Source organism: Cnephaeus nilssonii (assembly GCF_951640355.1).
Source record: "Cnephaeus nilssonii genome assembly, chromosome: 6".
Lineage (NCBI taxonomy): Eukaryota > Metazoa > Chordata > Mammalia > Chiroptera > Vespertilionidae > Cnephaeus > Cnephaeus nilssonii.
In genome coordinates this window covers 35998205-36022134 of record NC_137077.1, presented here as the reverse complement: position 1 = coordinate 36022134, position 23930 = coordinate 35998205, and the positions used below count along the sequence as shown (strand labels likewise).

Here is a 23930-nt window from a genome sequence, read left to right as displayed (position 1 = left end):
CTATCTCTATTAAAAACCCATTGCTTCTGCCAGAATTATACCAGACTGTTGTAATTCTTTGTCCTTTAAGGGATTAATGACAAATTAAGGCAGCTGAAGGACTTGAAGAGTGGTTATGCCCATGTTACATAGTCTGATCAGTCTCCTGCCTACTGGGTATTCTTTCTCTATATCACATGATAGGATGTGGTAGAAGAATCAGAGACACTTGGGTTCAAATTTGGTTCATGTGTGACTATGAACAAATGACCATTACTATTGATAAAAATGGGATAACAGAATGCCTCATAGGGGTGTGGTGAAGGTAAATGAAGCAGTGTATCACAGGGCCATAGTATAGAAAGAAGGACCTATTTAGTAAATGCTGAAAAAAAATGTTAATTCCTCCTTCCCCTAGTTCAGATTTCATGTCTGGTGTAAAATCAGATACACATAAATATTAACTGACCGACTATGCTTACCTTTTTAAGTGTTGCTTTGCTTCTGGGATCCCAGCCATATCTTCTTTCAATAAGTACTTCTTGACTCCTAAAACGTAATTTTCAATGTATTCCAACCAGTTCAACTGGCGCACATCAAAGTTGAATACCTGAAAGGCAAAAAGATAAAAGAATTGCCAGAATTGCATGGCTGGACAATCACTTTGTTCACTAAATTTTCTTTTACATAAATGAGCAACAGTCAGTTTAGAAGACTTAGGTTGGATCCCTCCAAAAGAGATTATTTGAGCTGCTATTTCAAAGGCCCTGATTATATAGATTATCATTTTCCTTGCAATATTTAAACATGGATCAAGCACAAATACTTGATCTTCAGGAAGTCTTGTGAGGGAAATTTAAGGAACTGTTATTAGTCTGGTGAAAGCTAATTTTACTTCATGTAAATGTGGATTAATAACTTTTAAAAGTGATGGAATACTATGTTAGGGATCAAAACAAATTATGCATCCTTTCCATTTCTCTTAAATGTTGATGGTGTCCCTTGGCCTACCTACCTTTCCTACAATATCAGCACTTTATGCAGATTAAGGCAAACTTTGGAAAGCAAAGCCTTGAGGAGTAGCTTAGCAGAATTTATATTTTGTATTTGCTTTAGAGGTATCCATTATGTCTCTCAATGTGCCATTAAAGAAGGTGTTCAGAACAGTTCTTTTAGTGTTAAGTGGTAAGGAGAGCTTTGCTTCTCTTGGAACACTAGTATGTTTTTTCCTCCTGGACAAAAAATACCATGAAACTATTTTCCCTTTTCCTTTTCCACCAAAAAGCTCAAAAAAATTCACTGCTTCAACAGGAATGACTTAAGTAGGATCTTGTATACTATAGATGGACATTATGTTTTTTCATTTTTATCCTTGACTTCATATTCTAATTCAACTTATTTCTATTTTGTTTATATATGTCTTTATTATAAGAAATATCAAATCTTTGAGATGATTTTGAGTATTATCAAAGTGAGCAGATGAGATTAACAAGTTACAAAGAGCTTCATAGATTTGTCCAAAGCTGAATTGCTTTCCAAAAGTAATTCAGTATCGTTTTGTTTGGATATGTTTGTTTTCCACAATATCACTATTACGTACTCACTGATACAAACAGCGGCCTTTACTTTTATTCTGTTTCACTTTTCTAAGTGAGATTTCAATGAAGCCCTGGTTAGGAAACCTAATTCTATGGGGCAAATCAAACTGGAAGCCGAGCCATCCCAGAGTTTGGCAATTAAATCCAAGTATTCAGGACTATTATCTTTGCTAAAGTATTGAAATTGTATGTTAAATCCACTACAGATTGGATTTTTTCATGTCATTTTAAGTGATTTTTGTTTAAAATACTAAAATGTCAAAAATGAAACTCTAAGCTCATTACCTTTTAAATTATTTAGATGGTTAAATTCTATGGAGAAATGCAATAAAGATAAGCCTACATAAAATTTGAAGCTAATTTTTAAAATAATATACAATAGCTTGAGGTTTTTAAAAATAAGCTGATTTGATCTATCAGCCATGCATTTCAAACAGGTGCTTAGAAGAATTTTGTCTGTATAAGGTATGTAAACATTTCTGAAAATAGGTCTATTTCATGTTAATTATAGAGATACTCAGGGAAGATTTCAATTAAAATATCCTTCTAAATCTCATCTGGTTTGTCAATCTAACATTTATAGTGTTAGATTGTGCAAGTAACCCTTTGGTTCCATGGCATAAATTCTAGGATTGGATTTGAATCATGCTCTATGAGACTGGTATGTTAGGAGTAAAATCTTTAGCTGCAAAGCCAGGCTAGCTACCCACTTAATGTTTACTTATCAATATGACTTGGTTTCTTCTACATGCTGTCAAGAACTAGTTAAATCAAGAAATGCTTTTTTCTTTAATTTTTTCAGTGGAAAAGTGTCAATCAAGAGTGAAAATTTTAAAGTTAAATTGCAAACTAATGACATGATCAGGGAACTCTTGACTCCTTGAGAAGGAAAGCTAGGAGCATGTACAATGCACAAAAGATTTCTATATTTGTGAATTTCAGAATATGCAAAGATTTCAGGGCTTATTGTTTGTTACCACCACAAAGCTAATATAAAGAAATAAATGGTGCTGATGCTAAGCAATTAAAGTGAAGGCATGTTTTAAGAAATACAAGTCTGAGTTGATTAAATCATTATAGGGAAGAAGATTGACAATGCTGGGAAGAGGGCAATACTGATGGAGGGAGGTCTTCTATGGGATAGAATAAATAGGAGTTGAGTTTAGCTTTAAAAAGATAAGAAAGAAACTATTTTAGAGATGCCAAATGATTTTGATTTGATAAGAACTTGAGGAGAGTGTACAAGCAAGAAAATTATAATTTTTTATCGAAGTCATATGCTATGGCTATTAGGGGAAAGATAGAGATACACAGGGTTTGTTGAGAACATAACAGCTGGGAGAGTGAACAAAGAATTAAAGCTAAGTATATGAAGACCCCAGAACAGCAGGGAGGATCTAACTGAAGACCAAGACCCTTGATTTCTTACCTACATTAACCCTTTGCATTCGGGTTAAGCTTGTTTCCTGCAACTGTGTAGATAGCATTGACTGATTTTCTTAGAGAAAAAAAGTTCTGTGTGTAGCCCGGCTGGTGTGGCTCAGTGGTTGAGCATTGATCTATGAACCACAAGGTCACCATTCAATTACCAGTCAGGGCACATGCCAGGGTTTTGGGCTTGATCCCCCCAATAGGGGTGTGCAGGAGGCAGCCAATCAATGATTCTTTCTCATCACGGATGTTTCTGTCTTTCCCTCTCCCCTCTTCTCTGAAATCAATAAAAATATGTATATTTTTAAATTCTGTGTATATAACTAGAACATTATTCATCAACTTTTCAGGTCAAATACTTCCAAATTCCAAGTGAGTAAGATTTTCCTATTGGCTAAGTCAGTGCTGTACTTACTCTCTGGTCTTCAGGACTCAACTTGGACATCAGCATTTCTGTGTTGCACGTGCTCCATTCCCAGCTCCGGTTGATGAAATACTCCAGCATGGAAACAGTTCTTAAAAGCCGATTCATGAGCTTTGTCATCCTGAGTTAAAGATCAGATAAGAGCCAATATCATCAGCATAGCACAGATGGCTGCTTCCCTGTTCTCTACAGGAATGCGTGAGAAATTATCTTTGAGAAAGACATAAAAATTATCCCTCCCCCAATTTTCATCTCCACTAATTCTCATAGCATCCCAGTTAGATAGGTGTAAATCTGCACTTGTATGAATGCAGTAAAGTGAATTTAAGATAAAGTGGCCACAATAATAGGTGTGGAAGCCAAAATTCCAACCAGCTTTGACCTCGAAAAGCCTCTGCTTTTGTAATCTCGCCATCCTGTGTCCCATTACTTAAAATGGACCACGTCTTCCAATCCTGTGGTCAGGACTTGGACCAGCTCGGCTGTGTGAACTTGCCAACTTAACAACTTACAAAAACTTCCATATGCAATCTAATTGCTCCTCACAATATTACTCTGAAGTAGTCAAGATCTGTATTATCTTCATTTTACAGAAGGATGAATAGGTTTGTGGTTACAAGGCTAATGCTTAAACCTAGGACTTACGGCTATAAGTCACCTTTGGCCTATAGAACATTTGATTTTCCCCTTAATCAGGCAAATCATGATAGTAGTAACCCAGCAATGACTTCCTATGCTGTTTTGGGAATTTGGTTTTATTTATGGTCAATCCTAATGTCCACATACTTAATGACTCCTGAGGTACTCTCATTGTATCATGGGAAATTCTTAGGAGGTAAAATAATTGCTCTGTGATACAAGATCAGAACAGGGTTCTATTTAGCTGTTATTATCTAACATCTTTGCTGCAGATTAAATATTTGTTCCCCTGAAATTCATATCTTGAAAGCTATATCCCCCTAGTATGATGGTCTTTAAAGGAGGAGACTGGGAGTTGATTAGTGCCCTTATAAAAGCTCACTCGCAGCATCAGATGGCACAGAAAGAGGACTGTCTAGGAACCAGGCAGCGGGTCCTCAGCACACTTAGTCTACCAGCATCTGGATTTTAGACTTCCCAGTCTCCAGAACTGTGGGAAATAAATCTATGTTGTTTATAAGCCCTCTATTCTGTTATAGCAGCCCAAATGAAATACGACATTCTTCATCCATTCTATAATTCTCATGTAACTGCTGTGTTTTCAATAGATTTGTTTTAATAAGAATTAAAACAAATCTATTGAAAACACAGCAGTGCAATGATAATTGTATATACAATATCATTGTGCAATGATATTGTATATACAGGACTATATCAGCATAATAGTATTTTTTTTTATAAAGAAAAAATACATTTCTTATTCTCAGGTAGAGAAGGTCTTCTTAATACATAAAATGCAAAAGCCAAAAAGTGATTCATTTTATCACATAAAAATTTAGAAGTTCTATAGTAATAATAGTGTTACTGTATTCTACACACTTTTATTCAAAACCTTGTAAAATAGCTATAATTACCTTTTTTTTATATACAGGTGAGAAATTTAGGCTTCAGGCAGATTAAGTAATTTAGGTCTCATGTGGCTAAACTGGTGAAGTCAGAAGTCAGACTCCAAACTTACATGTAGCTCCCCTTGTATTATAAAAATTTCATATTCAAAGCTATAAGGAACAGACTTAGAGGAAATACATCAAATATAGATGTGTATACACACACACACACACACACACACACACACACACACACACATGTTTTTCCAGAAACTAATAAGGCCAACCCAATAGAAAAATAGATGAGAAATAGAAGCAACTCAGAGCGGAGAAAATTTGAATGTCTAATAATGTCTAATGAACAACTGATGGAGGAGAAAACTTGAATGTCTAATGAACAAAACTTGAATATTTGATGAACACAAGGGAGTGCTGAGGACTTGGGGCTCAAATAAAAGTAACAAAGAGATGCCATTTGTTGTCTTTATTTTGACAATTGCAAATGGACAGAACCTTTGTTGAGGGCAACCACATATGCTCCAATCCAGCAAAACCACCCCTCAGCATCTGCCAAACCAGTGGCACATTCTACAAAAAAAACCCTCATGTGCACTGGTATTTGTTTACCTCAAAGCCAAACTATATGTATTTCCATATGTGGTTGTAAATGCATAGATCAAATACACATGGTGAGGAAAGGTTCTAGAAGGATTTCTGCCATAAAGATTATTATTAAAATATCTATCAAAAACAAACCTACCAATTTTCCACAAATATTACAATTCAATTTCTCAAGAACAAAATTCATAAATACTTGTATTGGGTCCCTTCTTTGTCTTTTCTACTTACTAAACTTTGCTCTTTATATAGGTCTTTTTCCATCCTTGATATCCTATCTAATAAAGAGGGAATATGCTAATTGACCATCACGCACTCACAAAGATGGCGGTGTCCACAGCCAATAAGGAGGGGATATGCTAATTGAATGCCATGCCCTCAAAGATGGCAGCACCCACAGCCACAAGATGGTGGCACCCAGTCCCCTCACTGGGACAGCAGATGCGCAGCACGGTCAGACCCGCCCCCAGGTGGGTCCAGACGCTTCGCACGCCTGCCTTCGGAGTCCTCCAGTCCCCTCAGCCCCCCAGCTGCCCAGGGCCAGCCTGAGGTGCAGGCAAGCCTTGGATGTTGGCTGCCCAGCCGCCCAGGGCTGGCCCGAGGCATAGACAAGCCTCAGATGGCGGCCGCCCAGCCAACACCTGAGGCGCAGGCAAGCCTCGGATAGTGGCTGCCCAACTGCCCAGGGCCAGCCTGAGGAGCAGGCAAACTTCAGATGGCGGCTGCTCAGCCGTCCAGGGCCACCAGGTCGGCCAAGGCTTGCGCTGCCGGCAATGGCAGCAGCAGAGGTGTGATGGGGGCATTGTCTTCCCCTGATCTCCAGGTTGCCTCCCACACCTGAGGGCTCCTGACTGTGAGAGGGGGCAGGCTGGGCTGAGGGACATCCTCCAGTGCATGAATTTTCATCATGTACTGGGCCTCTAGTGTATATATATATTTAAATATATTTTTATTGATTTCAGAGAGGAAGGGAGAGGGAGAGAGCGATAGAAACATCAATGATGAGAGAGAATCATTAATTGGCTGCCTCCTGCATGCCCCCAACTGGGGACCGAACCCGCAACCTGGACATGTGTCTTTGACTGGAATCGAACCTGGGACCTTCAGTCAGCAGGCTGACACTCTGTCCACTGAGCCAAACCAGGTAGGGCCATCTCTGATATATTTTAAAGTCTTTAGCATTTCTGTTTACAATGTTGTTTTTCTTTTCCCATTTTTATGTAATAAGCCCCATACAAATATTTTCCCCATAGACACAGTGTCCCCTTTTCACTTTGTTCAAGGAGAAATTGACAATTATTGAGTGATGAGCTCTTAATAAGGTCTCTGCAAATTTAAATAAACTCTACATTGCCTATGTTTTAGTCACTTGCTCCGCTAATAAGGATGGAAATGAAACATGCTGAGAAAGACTTCCTCTTTTATAAACAAGCTACCATCGAAGGCAAGACTATTCATAATTCTGATTCATGGTTGCAGGAGTTGCCTTTGGTAATGATAATAATGATGGCTCCTCAGACACACATAATATTCAAGTGAGACAGAGAAGAGTATGTCCTGCGTCACACAGCTACATGGTGACAGCACCTAAGCCAGTGATGGCGAACCTATGACACGCGTGTCAGCACTGCCACGCATAGCCATTTCTGATGACACGCGGCCTCTGAGGTGGCCGCATGCCGAGGATGAAACATTTGCTGCTCCTGAGGATGAAACATTTGCGAAATAATGTTTTTTCCTCAAAGTGACACACTACCCGAGTTATGCTCAGTTTTTTGGCAAAGTTTGACACACCAAGCTCAAAAGGTTGCCCATCACTGACCTAAGCTCTGCATACTGTTTACCCTGTTCCCTCTAAAGTCTTCACTCACCTCCAGGTAACAGTAAAGCTAGCTCAGATTTCTCCAGGTCTTTCCTCCATCACTTCCTTTCAGACTATTTGCAATTTTCCCCTTAGCTTCTGTTTCCTCATTTGTGAAATTGGCGTGATGAGCATGTCCTCTTTGGGCGTTGTGAGAACGAAAATGCATCTTCCCGTGTGTGTGTAATTGAGGCTGGTGTCATTATTGTACATTTGAAGATTACCTCACAATTTAGAAAACCCCAGATACAAGGGTCTCAGATGCTTTTCTTTTTTGGTAGATGAGTACTTGCTGAATTCATCAAGCAAGTTCCTTAACATTTAATTTCCTTTATTATCATGGAGGATTTTAAAGGTATGGGGCTTGTCACTACTGTTGGTTGTCCCAAAAGTTGTGTGTGTGTGTGTGTGTGTGTGTGTGTGTTAGATTCAGTTGTCACCTCTGATCCCCAGCTGAAGGGAGGGCTAAGGACTTTGGAGCCATAATCTTCCATGCAGCCACACTCTCAAAGCTGTTGACCCAGCTTCTCACCTGGGCTTCCTTCCTGTGAGTCGTAGATAGAAGTCGTAGATGATGGCAGGGGCCCAGTGGCTGACGGCATTCCAGTACTGGGTTGTGAAGGTGTTGCTTGTGAGGTCAGCATTTGGCCTCCTAAAAGCTCTCTCAAATGGAATTTTTTCAAAGGTTGCCAAGACTTGGAATCCTGCGGGGTGGGGAGGGGGGTTGAAGTAAAGAGTAAGTCTGGAGCACATAAGTCCATTGTGGTGGATGGCATTTGCAATGGGTCAAAACAATAAAGAATAAGGATTTGCTCTATAGAGTCAAAAAACAGTTTCTGAGATTACTAAGATTTTTATCCTGGCAAGTAATCACCTGCAAATTTTAGGCAGTGAATAGGTTAAGAATTGGGTCCTTTTCTTGAAATCTTTAAAACAACTTCTAGAAGAAATAGTTTTAATCAGTATAGTGAATATTATTCAGAAAAACTTAAATCCATCATTCAATTCCAAGGTTATCTAGTTGTTCTAAAAGCCCCAAGACAGAGCCTAGGGGCCTTATTTCTTTGTTTGGATCACTACTTTAGGAACCATCAGGAACGTTTAACATTTTACTTAAACCTTATAGAGGGCTACTTAAACCTTAAACCTAAGGGCTTCAGGTAAAGAGAGGCTATAAATGCAGGACTCCTATGTGCTGGTTCACTTTAAAGACCACAGTTTTCTTTGGGATTTCTACTTCTCTGGGAATATATCAGACTCAATTGTCTACTCTTATCTCCAGAGGTTTTTTCATAATTTTTTTCCTTTATATATTTTTACTTAGGAAAAGCCGTGTTAAAATGTTTTAAATGTATATTTGCAAAGTCAGTAATAATTTTCAATATTCATTTGTATTCCATTTTCATTTTATCTATGTAGAATTTTCAAATATGCATAAATGCATTATTCAGTTATGAAGACAGCAGTTATTATGGTAATAAGATTATTTCTTTAAAAGATACCACTTGGAAATCTATATGAAAAAATATATACCCTATCCAGAAAAGATTCTCAAGAAACATCTGAACCAGAAATCTGGACTGTATTCCTCCCAGAGGAATTCTTATTTACTTTTAAGAATCACTAGTGGAGTGGTTACTACACATTCACGGGAGGCAAGAGACCTGTCTTCTATCTCAGGCACCAGCTCCCCATATGAATTTGAATAGATCATTTAGTCTCTGGGTCCCGTATGTAAAATAAAGCAACCCCCAGATTATTTTTAAGATCACTTTGAACTCCAAGATTCTATAATTCCATAAAACAAATATTAAGAATTATTGGCATGGAAGAAGACTATTTTGAATCTCAGCAATAGAATTTACATGTAACATCTTTTTATTTAAGAGCTTAAAATAGCTTGTTTGTGGCTACTAATGCCTCTTTTTATGAATGATATCTTAATTCTGTTATTGTGGTATAGGAGATATATTTTTATATTTTTATTTCCAAATGTTTTCAGAATTATTTAGATAACCTAAATAACTGGATATATGCTCTAAAGAACTTTACTGCTAGAGAATTTCACTTAATTGTCCTTGATGTGATAACTTTGCAGACAGCACATTTGAGTGTTCTGAATTAGAAATCAGATTCTAAAATGTTAAGTACATTTGATTTTTTTTCTACATCTAGTACTTAAAAATAGGTAGATGATCTAAAGTTTCAGATTTTGACAAGAAAATCAACTCCTAAATTGACAAAGGAGTTCAAGATTGGTTAGCTGATTTTCTATTCTATGCAGGATTCATTAATTCAACCAGACACCTTCAAGGTTCCTCTTTTTTAAAGGAAATATTTTTCTTGATTTTTAGAGAGAGAGGAAGGGAGAGGGGAAGAGAGAAAAACATTAATGTGAGGGCAAAACATCAATCGGCTACCTTCTGCAACTCGGTCATGCCCCCTTGCCTGGGAATCGAACCAGCAATCTTTTGGTGCACAAGAGTGCACCCAACTGAGCCACACCAGCCAGGGCTCAAGTTGACTCTTATGGCTAACTGCATAATTAGTGAAGAGTATCCCTGACTCAATAACAGTTTATATTGTTGGACTTTCCCAAATCTACTTTGTCGTTTCACATTGTCAGGGATGTAGCAATGTAGCGAACAGTGGCCGCAGCAGGAACAGTGGCCCCCACAGGAGCAGTGTTTGATCACTGACATTGCTTATTGCTGACTTCTACTTGGTTTCACTTATTTTTTTAAATCTCTTTAACTAACAGACAACTTATTGCTTATAATCATGCAGATGTTCCCACTGACCCTTCTTTGGTACATTATACTTAACTCTTACACATATACAGTTGTAATTATTTTAGCTCTTATTTTGTTGTGTGTGTTTTTCCCCATTAGATTCTAAGCTTCATGACACAATTGGTCTAATTTTTCCCCTGTGGCAGACATAGTAGTGATATAGTTACATCACTATGGGCACTTACCCATTTTGCCCCAGTAACAGGGATTCAAATTACCAGAAGTACAGTGGTAGATTAGCGTTGACTTTGGTCTGGAAAATAGAAGAAAAATTAGGTAAATAAAACAAAATGGAGAACTCACAAAAGAAAGATAAGGGAAAATAATATGTAAAAAAAGGATGTTTCAATAATTCTCATGAATAAGGTAACCTCGGCAACCTTCCTTCTTTTGGCTAAGCAAAATGGAAGAGGTGGAGGAAAAGTGAGTGTGTATGTGTGTGTGTGTGTGTGTGTGTGTGTGTGTGTGTGTGTGTCTAAGAGATTGGAAATAGGTTGACATATTTGTGGAACAAATGGAGGTGTCATGATGAGGAGTTAGAAGAGACTAGGCAGTTAGGGGTAGGAACCCTGAAGTTTAAAAAGTATGGATATTGCTAGAGCAGAATTTTTCAGACCAACCAATGGGAAGTTAGCAGGGCACATATTAACCCCTAGACAAAGAAGCTTCGGTGGTAACCCATTTGGGGACCCCTCTCTGCTGCAGGGAGCTTTATTACTTTACTATCTCTAATAAACTTTGCTTTTGCTCATCTCTTTGTCCATGAACTCATTCTTCGATTTTGCAAGACAACGAACTCAGACCCGAACAGAAATTTTGGCATCAATGATGATGAGAATGATCATATTTCTAAATTATAGACATGTTTGTTGGGCAAAACTACAGACTAGGTTTTTTCCTAAATCCAACTAAGTCCTGGTGGTTTGGAAAGTCTGACTCAAAAAAAAACACACAACCACCCAAAAACATTTAATTCTATTTATCATTTACTAACAGAGCCAAATATGCAAATAACCAATTTTTTTTTTCTTTTTCTTTGTATCAGTAAATACCCCATACATGGTGGTCTGAACTTTAGGCATTTATCAGGAACTGAGCAGGTCAGTGAAACAAAATATGCTCTCATTTTATTCCCCTTTTTCTCCTTTGTTTTTAAAACAGGAAGCTCTATTTTAGATTACTAAATAAAAAGAAAAGCTTTTTTTGTTATCAAGAATTATGTGATTCGCCTAACCAGTATGGCTCAGTGGTTGAGCTTTGACCCATGAACCAAGAGGTCACTGTTCGATTCCAATTCAATTCCTAGTCAGGGCACATGCCTGGGTTGCAGGCTCGATCCCTAGTAGGGGCCGTGCAGGAGGCGGCTGATCAATGTTTCTCTCTCATCCATGTTCCTATCTCTCTATCACTTTCCCATCTGCTCTCTCTACAAAGTCAATAAAAACATATTTTTAAAAATAATTATATGGTTTAATAATTTAAAGGGTGTTACTTTATGATCAATGAAGTACTAAATAAACAACTCAATGCATATATAAACAACTCAATGCATATATTTGGAACTATGTAAAATATTGAAACATATACCCTGTCACATTTGGGGTCTTCTACAATACCATGCATATATTTTGAAAGTAGGCCTAATATTTTCACCCTCCTTATCATTATATATTTGAAAGAAAGCCAGCTTAGCATCCTCACCTCTGAACTGCTGTGTACCATCCCACAGCCAAGGTGAGATTGACGACCGTATCAACGGGAATCACATCTGCCACAGCCATTGGAGTGGCTCTCAGGGCCCGGAGAAACCCTTTCCCCAACTGCTTGGGAAGAAGAACATAATATATTGAGCCAGGTCTGAAGTAGCAGCTGGAGCTAATTAGTAATAACAGCTACCATTGACCCACTGCTTATGAGGCTACTGTACCAAGGCTGATGTCCCAGCCTGTCCAGCCTTCCAGCGACGTTCATCTCAAAGGCCAACACTTCTATGAACCACTGTGAGTGGTCCTTAGGTCCCTTTAGGGAGTGTAAGTTCTCAGATTTGTGAGAGGTAATATATTTAGTTAATTAACAAACACCAAGAAGAGTTTTTCACATCTTAAAAATTAATTCATACGCATTAAGTTTTCCCCAACTTCCCATTTGTACTGTATTATTTTACCATTTCTTAATGATGTTTTCTGCTAGTGCTTACTAATTTACAAGCAAAAGCAGACACTAGAAGTTTAAGAAATATTTATTTTTAAAAATTAATAAAATTCTACCATTTAACAACTTTGTTATTACTTAGGAAAAGGACGCCATTATTTACTTTTCCTTTGATATCTTAGTTCACCTCACAGATCGCTGATGTTATATAGATGTAAGAATTGGGAATTATTCGTGTTAATAAGTCAGTTAATAACTAAAAAGTTGTGTTTATTTTATGAATTATTTATACCCTACATATTTCCAACATTGATTTTCAGTGGTTGTTAGCACTTTCTTATGCTCCTAATTTGTTGTAACTGATTCCCCTTCCTTTGGACATAAGAAACCAGTTTGGAAAATTTTAGATAACTGAATAAATGTGCAGTTTTGTAAACAATGTAATAAGACACACTCTAGGGTCATGTGAAAATAATTAATTATATTCTAAGTTACCAGATGTCCACCCATAACTAAGCCTGAAAGAAGAGGAAGGCAGGTAGAGAATAAAAAGAGAGAAGCTGCTAGAGAAAAAAACACACAAAAAACCAGAAGGTTCATTCTCACTATCTTTGACAAGTAGTCATAATTCACTGTCTTATATATGAATTTTAGTTCCTGTTGGACCTAGCTCTGAGAACACAGGCAGTGTCTGAGGTATGAGGTTTGTAAGATGTAAACTCAGAGAATTGAATTGCTGTTCATTGTCCTAAAGAGTGGAGTTGTGGTTCTGGTCCTAAAATGCTTCAATATGAACTGTGATGCCCCCCCAGCTCAGGCTGGACCCGTCTTCACGGCAGCGGGACACGCACACAGGGCTGCTGACCCAGAGGAACCAGTGATGTTTCTCCTGGTCTGTGAGAGGCTTGCTGAAAAGTGTTTCCCAAATCCGTCCATTTTTAATTTGAAATCTTTGCCCGAGTTGGTGGTTCTCTTTCTTGTATCTATTAAGAACTGGTTACTGATGTATTTTATGCATTTATATAATTTATATCCACACACACAGAAACTCTTGTATGTGTTTTATAATTAAGAATTTAATAATCTTTGTGAATATGATTTTTATTGCATCACCAGTTCCCTGCATTAACTCAAGCTATTAATGATCAGCCAAAAGGAGGAAACACCTCCATCTTGTGGTAATGAGAGGGAACTACAGGCATGGTCCTCCATGCCCAAAGGCTTTCCAAAAAGAAAACTCCTACGTGGTCATTGATATCACAGTATATCTGTTTTTCTGATGATAAAATTCACAAATAAAAATAATTTTATCCTGCCTCTATTTTCCAATTACCATAACTGAGATAAAGTATTTCAATTGTAGTTAGTAAAGTAACATTTATGGTTTTGGATCAATGAAGTTAAGTCAATACTCAGCATGTTGTTAGCTACTATCCCTCCACCACCTCTCAAGGAGTTATTTCCGCATTAGTATACGTACCGCAATAATGAGTCCACTAGGTCCATTTGTGTTATCAATCCAACCCTAAAATAAAGAAGAAGATCTCTATCGATTACACATGTCAGAAAAGTATAATACCTTTGGAACATTTGCAATCTAATCTTGATACATTTCAAACAGGAGCACTGAGACCCCAGATAATATAATTGTCTAATCCAGTAGGTCTCACATCACACACAAAGGTCAATGGCAAAGCACTGCATATTTTCCGCACTTTATTTGTGCAAGAATTAAAATTCTGCTAGGAGGAGCCATGGGTAGTTTCAAGCTGTTTTAAGGACATCTTGGGGGCTAAATCGGACCTGCTAACCAATTCATCAGTCATCATTTTCCTCCAGCTTGGGCCTGATTTTTATCTCCCTAGGGGAACACTTCAAACATGATTTGTAGGAATTATCCATTTCTGGAGACTTTTAAGATTCATACCATCCATGCTATCTCTCTGTATTGTATTAGCTTGCTTAGAGATGTTAGAGGAGAGATTATGCTTAGGAGCCGTAGGAGAAAAATGTCTTTTTGAGTTTGTCTCCTTAGCCCTAAGCAAGTCAGTGGACTGTATTATGTCTGTTTCTTCATCTGTAAAAGTCAAAATGCACGTGTAAAATGGGAGAGGAGAGAGGAGAGAGGAGAGGGGAGAAGAGAGAAGATGCAGGGATTATTCGCTGAGCCGTTCTCGGGACCAGGCACTGCAGAGCACTCCCCATACACTGTCTCACAGTCTCTGCAAAGTGGGGAGCAACAGCCCAGTTTTACAATCAGCTCAGAAGTCTGCATTGTCAGTAAGTAGTAGAGCTCAACTTTATCTGCCCTAAAACTTCACAGAATTGCTTCGGAGAAGGTAATATATTCCAAAGTGCTTTCAAACAGACAGAGCAGTACCCAGACGTCAACAGTGACTATTCCCAAGCTGAGAAGCTTTTGTGAGCTTTGTGTTTCTGATTTACCCTGGCAGTAGTGATGCCACCGATTTTGCCATTAAGTACAGTCTGCTAAATTTATTTTATTTCTTACTAGAGGCCTGGCGCACGAAATTTGTGCATGGGGGGGTGTCCCTCAGCCCACTCCAATATGGGACATCCCTCTCACAATCCAGGACTGCTGGCTCCCAACTGTTCGCCTGCCTGCCTTCCTGATTGCCCCTAATCACTTCTGCCTGCCAGCCTGATCACCCCCTAACCACACCCCTGCCAGCCTGACTGATGCCTAACTGCTCCCCTGCCAGCCTGATTGCCCCCAACTGCCCTTCCTTGCAGGCCTGGTCCCTCCCAACTGCCCTCTCCTGCTGGCCATCTTGTTGTGGCTATCTTGTGTCCACATGGGGGCAGGATCTTTGACCACATAGGGGCAGCCATCTTGTGTGTTGGAGTGATGGTCAATTTGCATATTATTCTTTTATTAGATAGGATAGAGGCCTGGTGCACGGGTGGGGGCCAGCTGGTTTGCCCTGAAGGGTGTCCCGGATCAGGGTGGGAGTTCCCTTGGGGCGTGGGGTGGCCTGGGTGACGGGCCTGTGGTGGTTTGCAGGCCGGCCATGCCCCCCGGCGACCCATGCGAAAGCCCCGGGATCTGGGATTTATTTATCCTCTATTATTGAAACTTTGTAGCCTGGAGTGGAGTCAAGCCTCCTGCTTCCATGGCCACAGCCATTTTTGTTGGGATTTATGTATCTTCTATAATTGAAACTGTAGCCTTAAGTGGAGGCCAAGGCAGGCCAGGGCTGCAGAAGCTTGGCTTCCTCCATTGCAGGGGGAAACTCAAGCCTCCTGCTCTCTCCAGCTCCGTGGCTGCTGCCATTCTTGTTGGGATTTATTTATCTTCTATAATTGAAACTTTGTAGTCTTGAGTGGAGGCCTGGGCCCGGCAGGGTGTGCAGAAAGCTTGGCTTCCTCCATTGCTGGGGAAACCCAAGCTTCCTGCTCACTCCATGGCTGCAGCCATCTTGGTAGGGTTAATTTGCATACTCACTCCTGATTGGCTGGTGGGCGTGGCTTGTGGTGTCATGGAGTGGTGGTTAATTTGCATATTACTCTTTTATTAGATAGGATTTAAAAAATGTTTATTGGTTTTTAGAGAGAGAAAAAGGGAGAGGGAGAGAGAGATAGAAACATCAATGATGAAAGAGAATCATTGATCGGCTGCCTCCTGCACACCCCACCCTGGGGATCGAGTCCACAACCTGGGCATGTGGCCTTGACCAGAACCTGGGACCCTTCCATCCACAGGCTGATGCTCAATCCACTGAGCCAGACTGGCTAGGGCTAGTCTGCTACATTTAAACTATAGTGGGAAAGGCAAGAAATGAAACTACCTCCTATGGAAATTTAAGACTAGAGTTAATGAGAAGCTAATTTAAGATCTCCACCCAACTCCAGATCAGTAAGTCCCAGATGAGTTTCAAGCTAAATAATTCCTGAGCCAAATGTGGAATTTTGCCCTAATATAGCGGATTCATGTTTGATTTTCTGCACTCAGCTATACATCCTGGGGGTGGGGGTTGCAGAGAGAGAGAGAGAGAGATCAGAAAGTGACTGGGCTAGAAAGAAGCTGGCCTAGAGGCAGAGCAAGGAGTCCTGTGAAGGGGTGAAGGGACTTACTGGGAAAGGCTCCTGCCAGGTTGCTCCCACGATGGAGGGCCTCACGATGGCAATGTTTAGGTTGCCGCCCTCCTGGTGCACCACCATCTCTCCCAAGGCCTTGGTGTAGGTGTACGTATTGGGCTGATCCCCGATCAGCTTGGGCGTGATCTCGTCAATAATAGCGTCATCTAACCACCTAAAGTTAGTCCGAGGAAAAAAGAATTTCAGCAACAAATGTTACATAATAGACCGAAAAACACTGTGAGCCACAGACAATCAAATAAAATGTTCTAGCTTGAGTTCTGGAATTGAGAACAGTCACTGGAGAGTGAGGCTGAGTGTGAACCTGTCCAAATCATGTACAATGGCTGAACCCAATCTCACCAGGTAAATCCCACCTCCTCCCACCTAGATGGACAGGTTTAAGAGCTATGCAATCTACTACTTTGTTGCAAACTAGAGGCCCGGTGCACGAAATTTGTGCACAGGGGTGGGTGGGGGAGGTCCCTTAGCCCAGCCTGCACCCTCTCGCAATCTGGAACCACTGGCTCCTAACCACTGGCCTGCCTGCCCGTCTGACCACCCCTAACCACTCTGGCTGCCTGCCTGATCTCCCCTAACTCCTCTGCCTGTCTGATCGCCTCTAACCACCTCTGCCTGCCTGATCACCCCTAACTGCTCCCCTGCCTGCCTGATTACCCCTAACCACCTCTGCCTGCCAGCCTGTCACCCCCAACCGCCTCTGCCTGCCTGCCTGATTGCCCCCAACCACCTTTGCCTGCCTGCCTGATCACCCCCAACCACCTCTGCCTGCCTGCCTGATTGCCCCTAACTGCTCCCAGCCTGCCTGACTGCCCCTAACTGCTCCCCTGCCTGCCTGATCACCTCTAACTGCCTCTGCCTTGGCCCCCGCCACTGCAGCTTAGTCTAGAAGGATGTCCAGAATGTCATCCGAAAGTTCGTTCAGCTGTTCCGTCTAATTAACATATTACACTTTTATTTGTATAGATAATCTCTATCTTCAATGACTTCTCTCCAACAGGGTCAGAAGTATATGTTCATGGAACATGTTTGTGAGTGCCAATCATGAGCCCAGGAGCATGCTGGGTGCATTCATGGCTTTTAAAAGGCTCTCTCATCTAAGGTGCTTCTGTGGCCACCCCACTCAGTCATTGCCATCCAATTAAAACCCAATGCATCAACCAATCTTGCAAAGTTCAGCTTTTAATTTTTAGAATTCCATTCAATGCCTCAATAAATGAAAGCAACTACTAGTACTTTCATCAGACTTAAAATCTGTTTTAGCAAATCTATGAAAATATTTTGAAGGTCTGTTTAGAGTCTATGTAAATAACTTGATAATTATTTCCAGAGATTTCCAATGAATTCTGAAAGGCCTTAATAACTACTAATAGTCTATCAAGTGGAGTGGTTACAGTACTCTGAAGCAGTGGTAATAGTGATTCTCGAAAACTTCTACTTACAACAAGACATGTATCATAAAAAACTGAGTTACCATGGCATCAGCCCAATCCTTTCTTTAAAGGTGTCAGAAGCATTTTTGATCATCTTAAAGTCTACTGCAGTTCTTGAAAGAGCAATACAATTATTGTCAATTAAATACTTAATGTTTCTCTTTGCTGGCAGACCTATTTGGTCAAACTTTTGGTATAATATAGTTTTTAAAAATTAGATTTCTTAACTGTGTTAGTGTGAATTGATACATTTATTCCTGTCTTATAAAACTGAGCTCAGTCATACTATTTTGATTGTAGAAAAAGCTTAGCTGTTACCACTTTGCTCCCATTGCATACTGGTGAGCAGTTAAGATGTGTTTATACCAGGACTTGTTCAGAAACTCCACTCTCCATTTTAACACCTCTCCCTTGATGTTGGAGTGGAACATGAGCATTGTCTATGATGTTTGGTTTTTCTCTTTGCTGCTATTTATTAGTGCTGAATGCTTTCTAGATTCTCACCTGCCTTTTGTTTAAATTGAATAGGGAAAGTTTGAGAAGTTCCTAGAATTAAAAAGCTGTGGTACACTGACTAGTACACTATGGAATACTATGCAGCTATAAAAAAAAACCTATATCTTACCCTTTGCGACAGCATGGAGGGACCTGGAGAGTATTACACTAAGTGAAATAAGCCAGTCAGAGAAAGACAGGTATCACATGATCTTATTTATATGTGGAATCTAATGAACAAAATAAACTGATGAACAAAATAGATCCAGAGACACTGAAGCATGGAACAGACTGATGAACCTCAGAGGGAAGGGGGGTGGAGGTGGGCAGGAAGAGATTAACTAAAGAACTTACATGCATATATGCATAACTCATGGATAGATGACAGAGCAGTGAAAGCATGGGGAGGGTAAGTTGGAGGGGGCCAATGGAGAAAAAAAGGGAACATCCGTAAGGATTACAACAATAAAGATAAATTTAAAACAACAATGAAAACAACTCCAAATACTTAGAAAAATAATTATATGGCCACCTGAGGGTTGGGAGAGAATATGGAATAATGTAGGCAGCTCTCCATCCTTACAATAATGTTACCTTTACCTCATCTTATCTGGGGGCCACAGTGGGTTAACTAACCTAAGGCCATTTCTCTCCCAGCAAGAACATACAGGTTACAAAAACTGGGCCAGAAGAAATACATCCTAATTTCTTCTTCTTCTTCTTTTTTTTTAACAGCTTTATTGTGATATAAATAACATAACAATACAATTCACCTAATTCCAATAAGGCTGTGAAGAAAAACCATTCTAAGAAAACTGAAGACCCAACCACACACTAGGAGTGTATGTCACGTGGCTGGCACCATCTGCTGTCCTGACATTGGTCTGCACCGAAAGGGCACACTTAGAGGCTTTATCAAGTTGAGTGAGCTAGTTTCTTAGAAAATGTTGGTTTCATAGGTTTCTAAGAACACAAACGCAAGAGAAGATGTAGTTTTCTGAAGATGGCCTCCCTCTACCATTTGTAGCTCCACCTGTATTTTGTCATATTATCTTCTCATTTCCCCCATTTTTACTTGTAAAAATGGCAATAATTACATCTGTTCTAAATGTTTAGGTTATGATGAAGACCAACAGAAATAGTCACAACTGCACTTAAAGCTTCTTGATAAAACAAAATGAGCCCATCAACCTAAGGCATTCTTATTTTTTGGTGAAACAACCAAGGAGCATAAATCTACAGAGGCAGTCAATGGTTTCAAAATAATCTTTTCTAATGCAGCCAAACAGGCCATTGTTTCACTCCGCCACTTCCCGATTTCACAGAGAGGAGGGTAACAACTATGCACATCCCTGATGCCCTTTTCAGGGTGTACAATCAGTTCATGCTCTTCTTTACCCAACTTTGATTTGCTGCTGTGGTTTGTTCTCCATTCATTTTAAAAACAGCAGATAAGTTAGCATGGAAACCAAAGGGTATTTCCGAAATTAACCCAATGCCCTTTGGCACACTCAAGAAGGCATTTTGAACCCACTGGTCCCAAATTCTAAACTACTTAAATTGATTAGAAAGAAGCAAAAAGTTATTAAAGATTTCAGAAAGCAACGTGAGTGTGTGTGTGTGTGTGTGTATACATGCCCACAATTTCCTCTAAATATTAGTTACCTTTTTGGTTTAAAACTTATTGAATCAGCCTCTTAATATCATTCATCTATACTAATAAAAGTCTGGGTGGCTCTTGAGCCTTCCCATGATGCCCTCCAAAGTGGGCAAGGACGTCTTTTTCAAGCCAGACCATAATGGAGAAGAATTCGATTAAAAGGCAAAATTATAAAGAAATTAAAATGTCAAAAGGTACTCTCTTAAATCAGGCTCAAGGAAAACAGTGGCCTTGTCATATTTAACTATGTGGGGTCTTGTTCAAATTACATTATGCCTAATTTGTATTGGGGATCAAAAGTCTGTAATAACTAAAAAGGCCCTGCCCGATCCTCCGCCTCTAGTGTGGAAAGGCTCGGCAGCTAGCGAGGGTGGAGCCGTCAGCTCTCTCGCAGGGGGACTCTTTAATGTTTTGTTTGAAAATTACCATATAATGCCTTGGGACAGGCAGATTTTAGCTAAAATAACTTTAAAGGCTAGTCAATGCTATGGAGAGAAAAGATCCAGGAAAAGAACTTTGATTTATTAAGTCTTGTCTATATGTTATGGGTACTTGTATCTGTCTTTGTTGTTTATTGTTAAGTCTATTACGCATGCCTTTGATTTAATTTAATGGGAAAAGAAACCTAGGTGGCCAGGCCATTTACTGAATTTCCCCAGAGCAAACAGGGTGTGGGGGTCGGGAGACACGTGGCCCATTAATTACTAAGTCTTTTGGTGATCCTGTAAAATGGACACCCACTCCTGAGAGTACCATTAAAAGTCTCCTTTTAGCCATGTTTTTATTTCCTGGTCCTTCATTTAAAAGTTGGCAGAATTTGGGGATGTGTATGGGATTTCTGTACTCATGAAGAGAAAAAGGCTAGTTCAAGAGAAAAGGCACACCCCTGTCTGATTTTGGATGGCTTCTTGGACTGAGATCCATCTCTTTATGGATGTTATAGAATAAACCCAAAACTGTTTTTTATAAAAAAAGATGGCAAAAATGACCCAAGGGAAATATACAGGCTGGGTTTAGGCAACAAGATTAGTGTTTCCATAATAATGGATAGTTTTTGAATAATAATGGACTGCATTCCAAGGTTACCATTAAGGCCATTAAAAGTCAGTAAGTTATCTCTGTTACAGAATTTGCCAAAGTAAATGCCTTAGATGGTAATAATTGGCTTTAAAATCTCAAATTTGTTGAAACATAAATAGATGTAACTAAAATGAAGAATATGTGGAGGAGCTTTCCAGTGATAATTATAGGTATATTAATGGAGTAGGGGGCTGGTCACATTTCCCACAGCAGTAAGCTTAAATGTTATCTCTAAGGAAAGAATGTGGCAGTTTTACATTCAAGCAGCTACAGATCTGCTTCCAAAGTCTTTGGTAACTTAAAGCTTTGGAGTTTACGGAATTAAATAATAAAACTTATTAAATATCTAGGTATTTTAAAATGACAAAATACTGAAATATTAATCTGAGTTTGCCTCGTATGAAAAATCTAGATGACAGAATTGAATCTATTAATTAAATATGTCTGGTATTTTTGAAAATGTGAAGTTATTATTCATCTAAGAAAGGCTAGGTATTTAACTTGCCACCTAAAATTTAAGGCTTCTAAGAGTTTAAAGTTCAAATTAAGTTAGGAGAAATTATATAGCTGTAATAACAAAATGCATAAAGTATTGAAATTTATTTTTGAGAAAATAATTCTTGTATTTTCTCTAGAGAAATTAGTAGTTTAAAATATATTGTAGTCTTTATGTGTACTATGTGTGGTAAAATTTCAACCTAAGATATAATATTTAATTGGTCTAATTAAAAAGGAGGACTAATTCTATGGTCTTAACTAAATTTTTAATATAAAAACCAGTTTAAATTTAATATCTTTTAGAATAATTACAAAGATTATATAACATAACCTTTGATATATATCTATATATATATATATGATAGTCTTTCCAAGTTAAATTTCAAGACTTTAATGGAGGGATAGCCTTGGGATATTTCAAGGGCCCTGGAATGATTCAAGGATTTATTCTCTTTTCTTAAAAGAACTATTGTTGAACTAAATTAGGCCAATTTAATATACTTGAAATCACATGGAAGGCTTTATCAAATAAAAATTAAAAACTATATTTTATTTATATACATATATTGTAAATGTTATAAAGATTTCAACCTCTAAGGTAGGGCAAGACAAAATTGCTGAATATTTCTTAAGCAAAACCAGATTATTCAGCAGAGGAATTTTAAAAAACAAAAGCCTCAGGCAGCCTGCTTTTTAAATAGGCTGGGGGAGGGGACAGCATCTGTACTTCATAGGTCAAACATATAAGTTTGCTTACTTTACTTTCTCAATAAAGATGCCTACTTTAATTACTTAATAAATTAGCTTTTTACAATATAATCAAGGTCTCATATAAACTCAGTTATATGAGAAGCCAATATTTTTATAAGCAATTGGGTTTAACAAAGGCCAAAGTAAAAATTTGCATACATATGCAAATGAGCACTAGCCAAAAAGAATACTGTTTAAAAGTAAATTTTAAGCTTAATAAAAAGAAATTTTAAAATCTCTTTCACTACTATTTATGAGGTAAACTAAAAGTTATTATTCAAGCATTAAATCTCATCATTAGTAAGTCACCATAAGAAAAAGAGAGTCACTGGAAATGTAGGCATGGCAGTATTAGCCAGCATCCAAAAAGCAACCAAATTTGTTGCTCTGTTTAAAAGAAAGAAAAAGGTTTTTAAAAGAAATTCCCTAAATATGACCTAGAAATTACTCTGGGAGAGAAAAACAGAAGGATATTTCCTTCAAATATCTGGAAAAGTGTAATTAAAAGTCAATGTATTAGGCCTCAAAGAGAAAAGTAAATAATTTGCATTTTGCCTCCCTAACAAAGCTTGTATCATTGTACTCAAAGACTGATAGCAGAAATTCAATAAGTGTCATTAAGTTAGAAAATAAGCCTTATTTCAGAGTGATTTAAATTGGCAAACTGAAATAAGTGAATATTCAGGGGGAACTTAGTTGTACTAGGCAGGAACCTATTCCTGGAGCATTAACTATTTCTTACTGTTGGTTCATCTCATAGTAAAGCTGCTTATCATGCAATAAACTCAAGGAATGTCCCACTTGCATGTTCCCAATTTAAAACAAAAAAAGGAGGGGGGGGCAGTGGAGTAATCTCCAATAAGTAAATTACATCAAGCCTTAATTACGTTAAATTTTTCACTTTAAAAATTTTTTTACTTGTAATGCTGATGGCAAGACACACATGGTGTCAGAATGAGCCAAAGGAAAATGGTCTAATTATATGGAAAGATCCCGAGTCAAGTTTATAGAAAGGTCCCTTTATTATCCTTTGGTTGAGGATATGCTTATGTATTTCCAGAAAACTCCTCCAAGCCAGTGTGGATTCTTGCAACAATGGTTCTGAGAGAGGAACTGACCATACTATCCAACCACAGATAGCAGTTGCCCCAAGCAATATGCTGACAAGACAGAGGAGAAACAGTCCAGAGATGGGGGATGTTAAAGACGCCTTGCCATGCTAGCAGTCATCAGCTGTGCGTCGGTGCAGGTTGCCCTGGACAAAGCCAAAGAAGGTCGGACCTGCATTGTCATTGCCCACGGTTTGTCCACCATCCAGAACTGGAATATCATTGCTGTCATGTCACAGGGGACAGCGATTGAGAAGGGAACCCATAAAAAACTGTTGGACACTGATTAGCAAGGGACTCAAAGAACCGTTGGCCCAGAAAGGAGCTTACTGCAGACTGATTCCTTTAATGCCTGACAACAATTTTAAAAGGACATGAAAGAACTCAATCATTTTCATTGAATTTA

At 38.8% G+C, this 23930-nt stretch overlaps 1 protein-coding gene across 1 annotated transcript in view; it reads right to left on the bottom strand.

Moving 5' to 3' along the window:
• FAR2 (fatty acyl-CoA reductase 2) overlaps positions 1-23930 on the bottom strand; it is a 139951-nt gene that overhangs the window by 5646 nt on the left and 110375 nt on the right. The window contains exons 5-11 of the mRNA XM_079775601.1: positions 16476-16653; positions 13861-13905; positions 11931-12049; positions 10415-10482; positions 7970-8141; positions 3424-3553; positions 462-589 (exon numbers count right to left, since the gene is read on the bottom strand). Coding sequence (XP_079631727.1) covers positions 462-589; positions 3424-3553; positions 7970-8141; positions 10415-10482; positions 11931-12049; positions 13861-13905; positions 16476-16653 — 840 coding nt within the window. The remainder of the gene's footprint in view (positions 1-461; positions 590-3423; positions 3554-7969; positions 8142-10414; positions 10483-11930; positions 12050-13860; positions 13906-16475; positions 16654-23930) is intronic.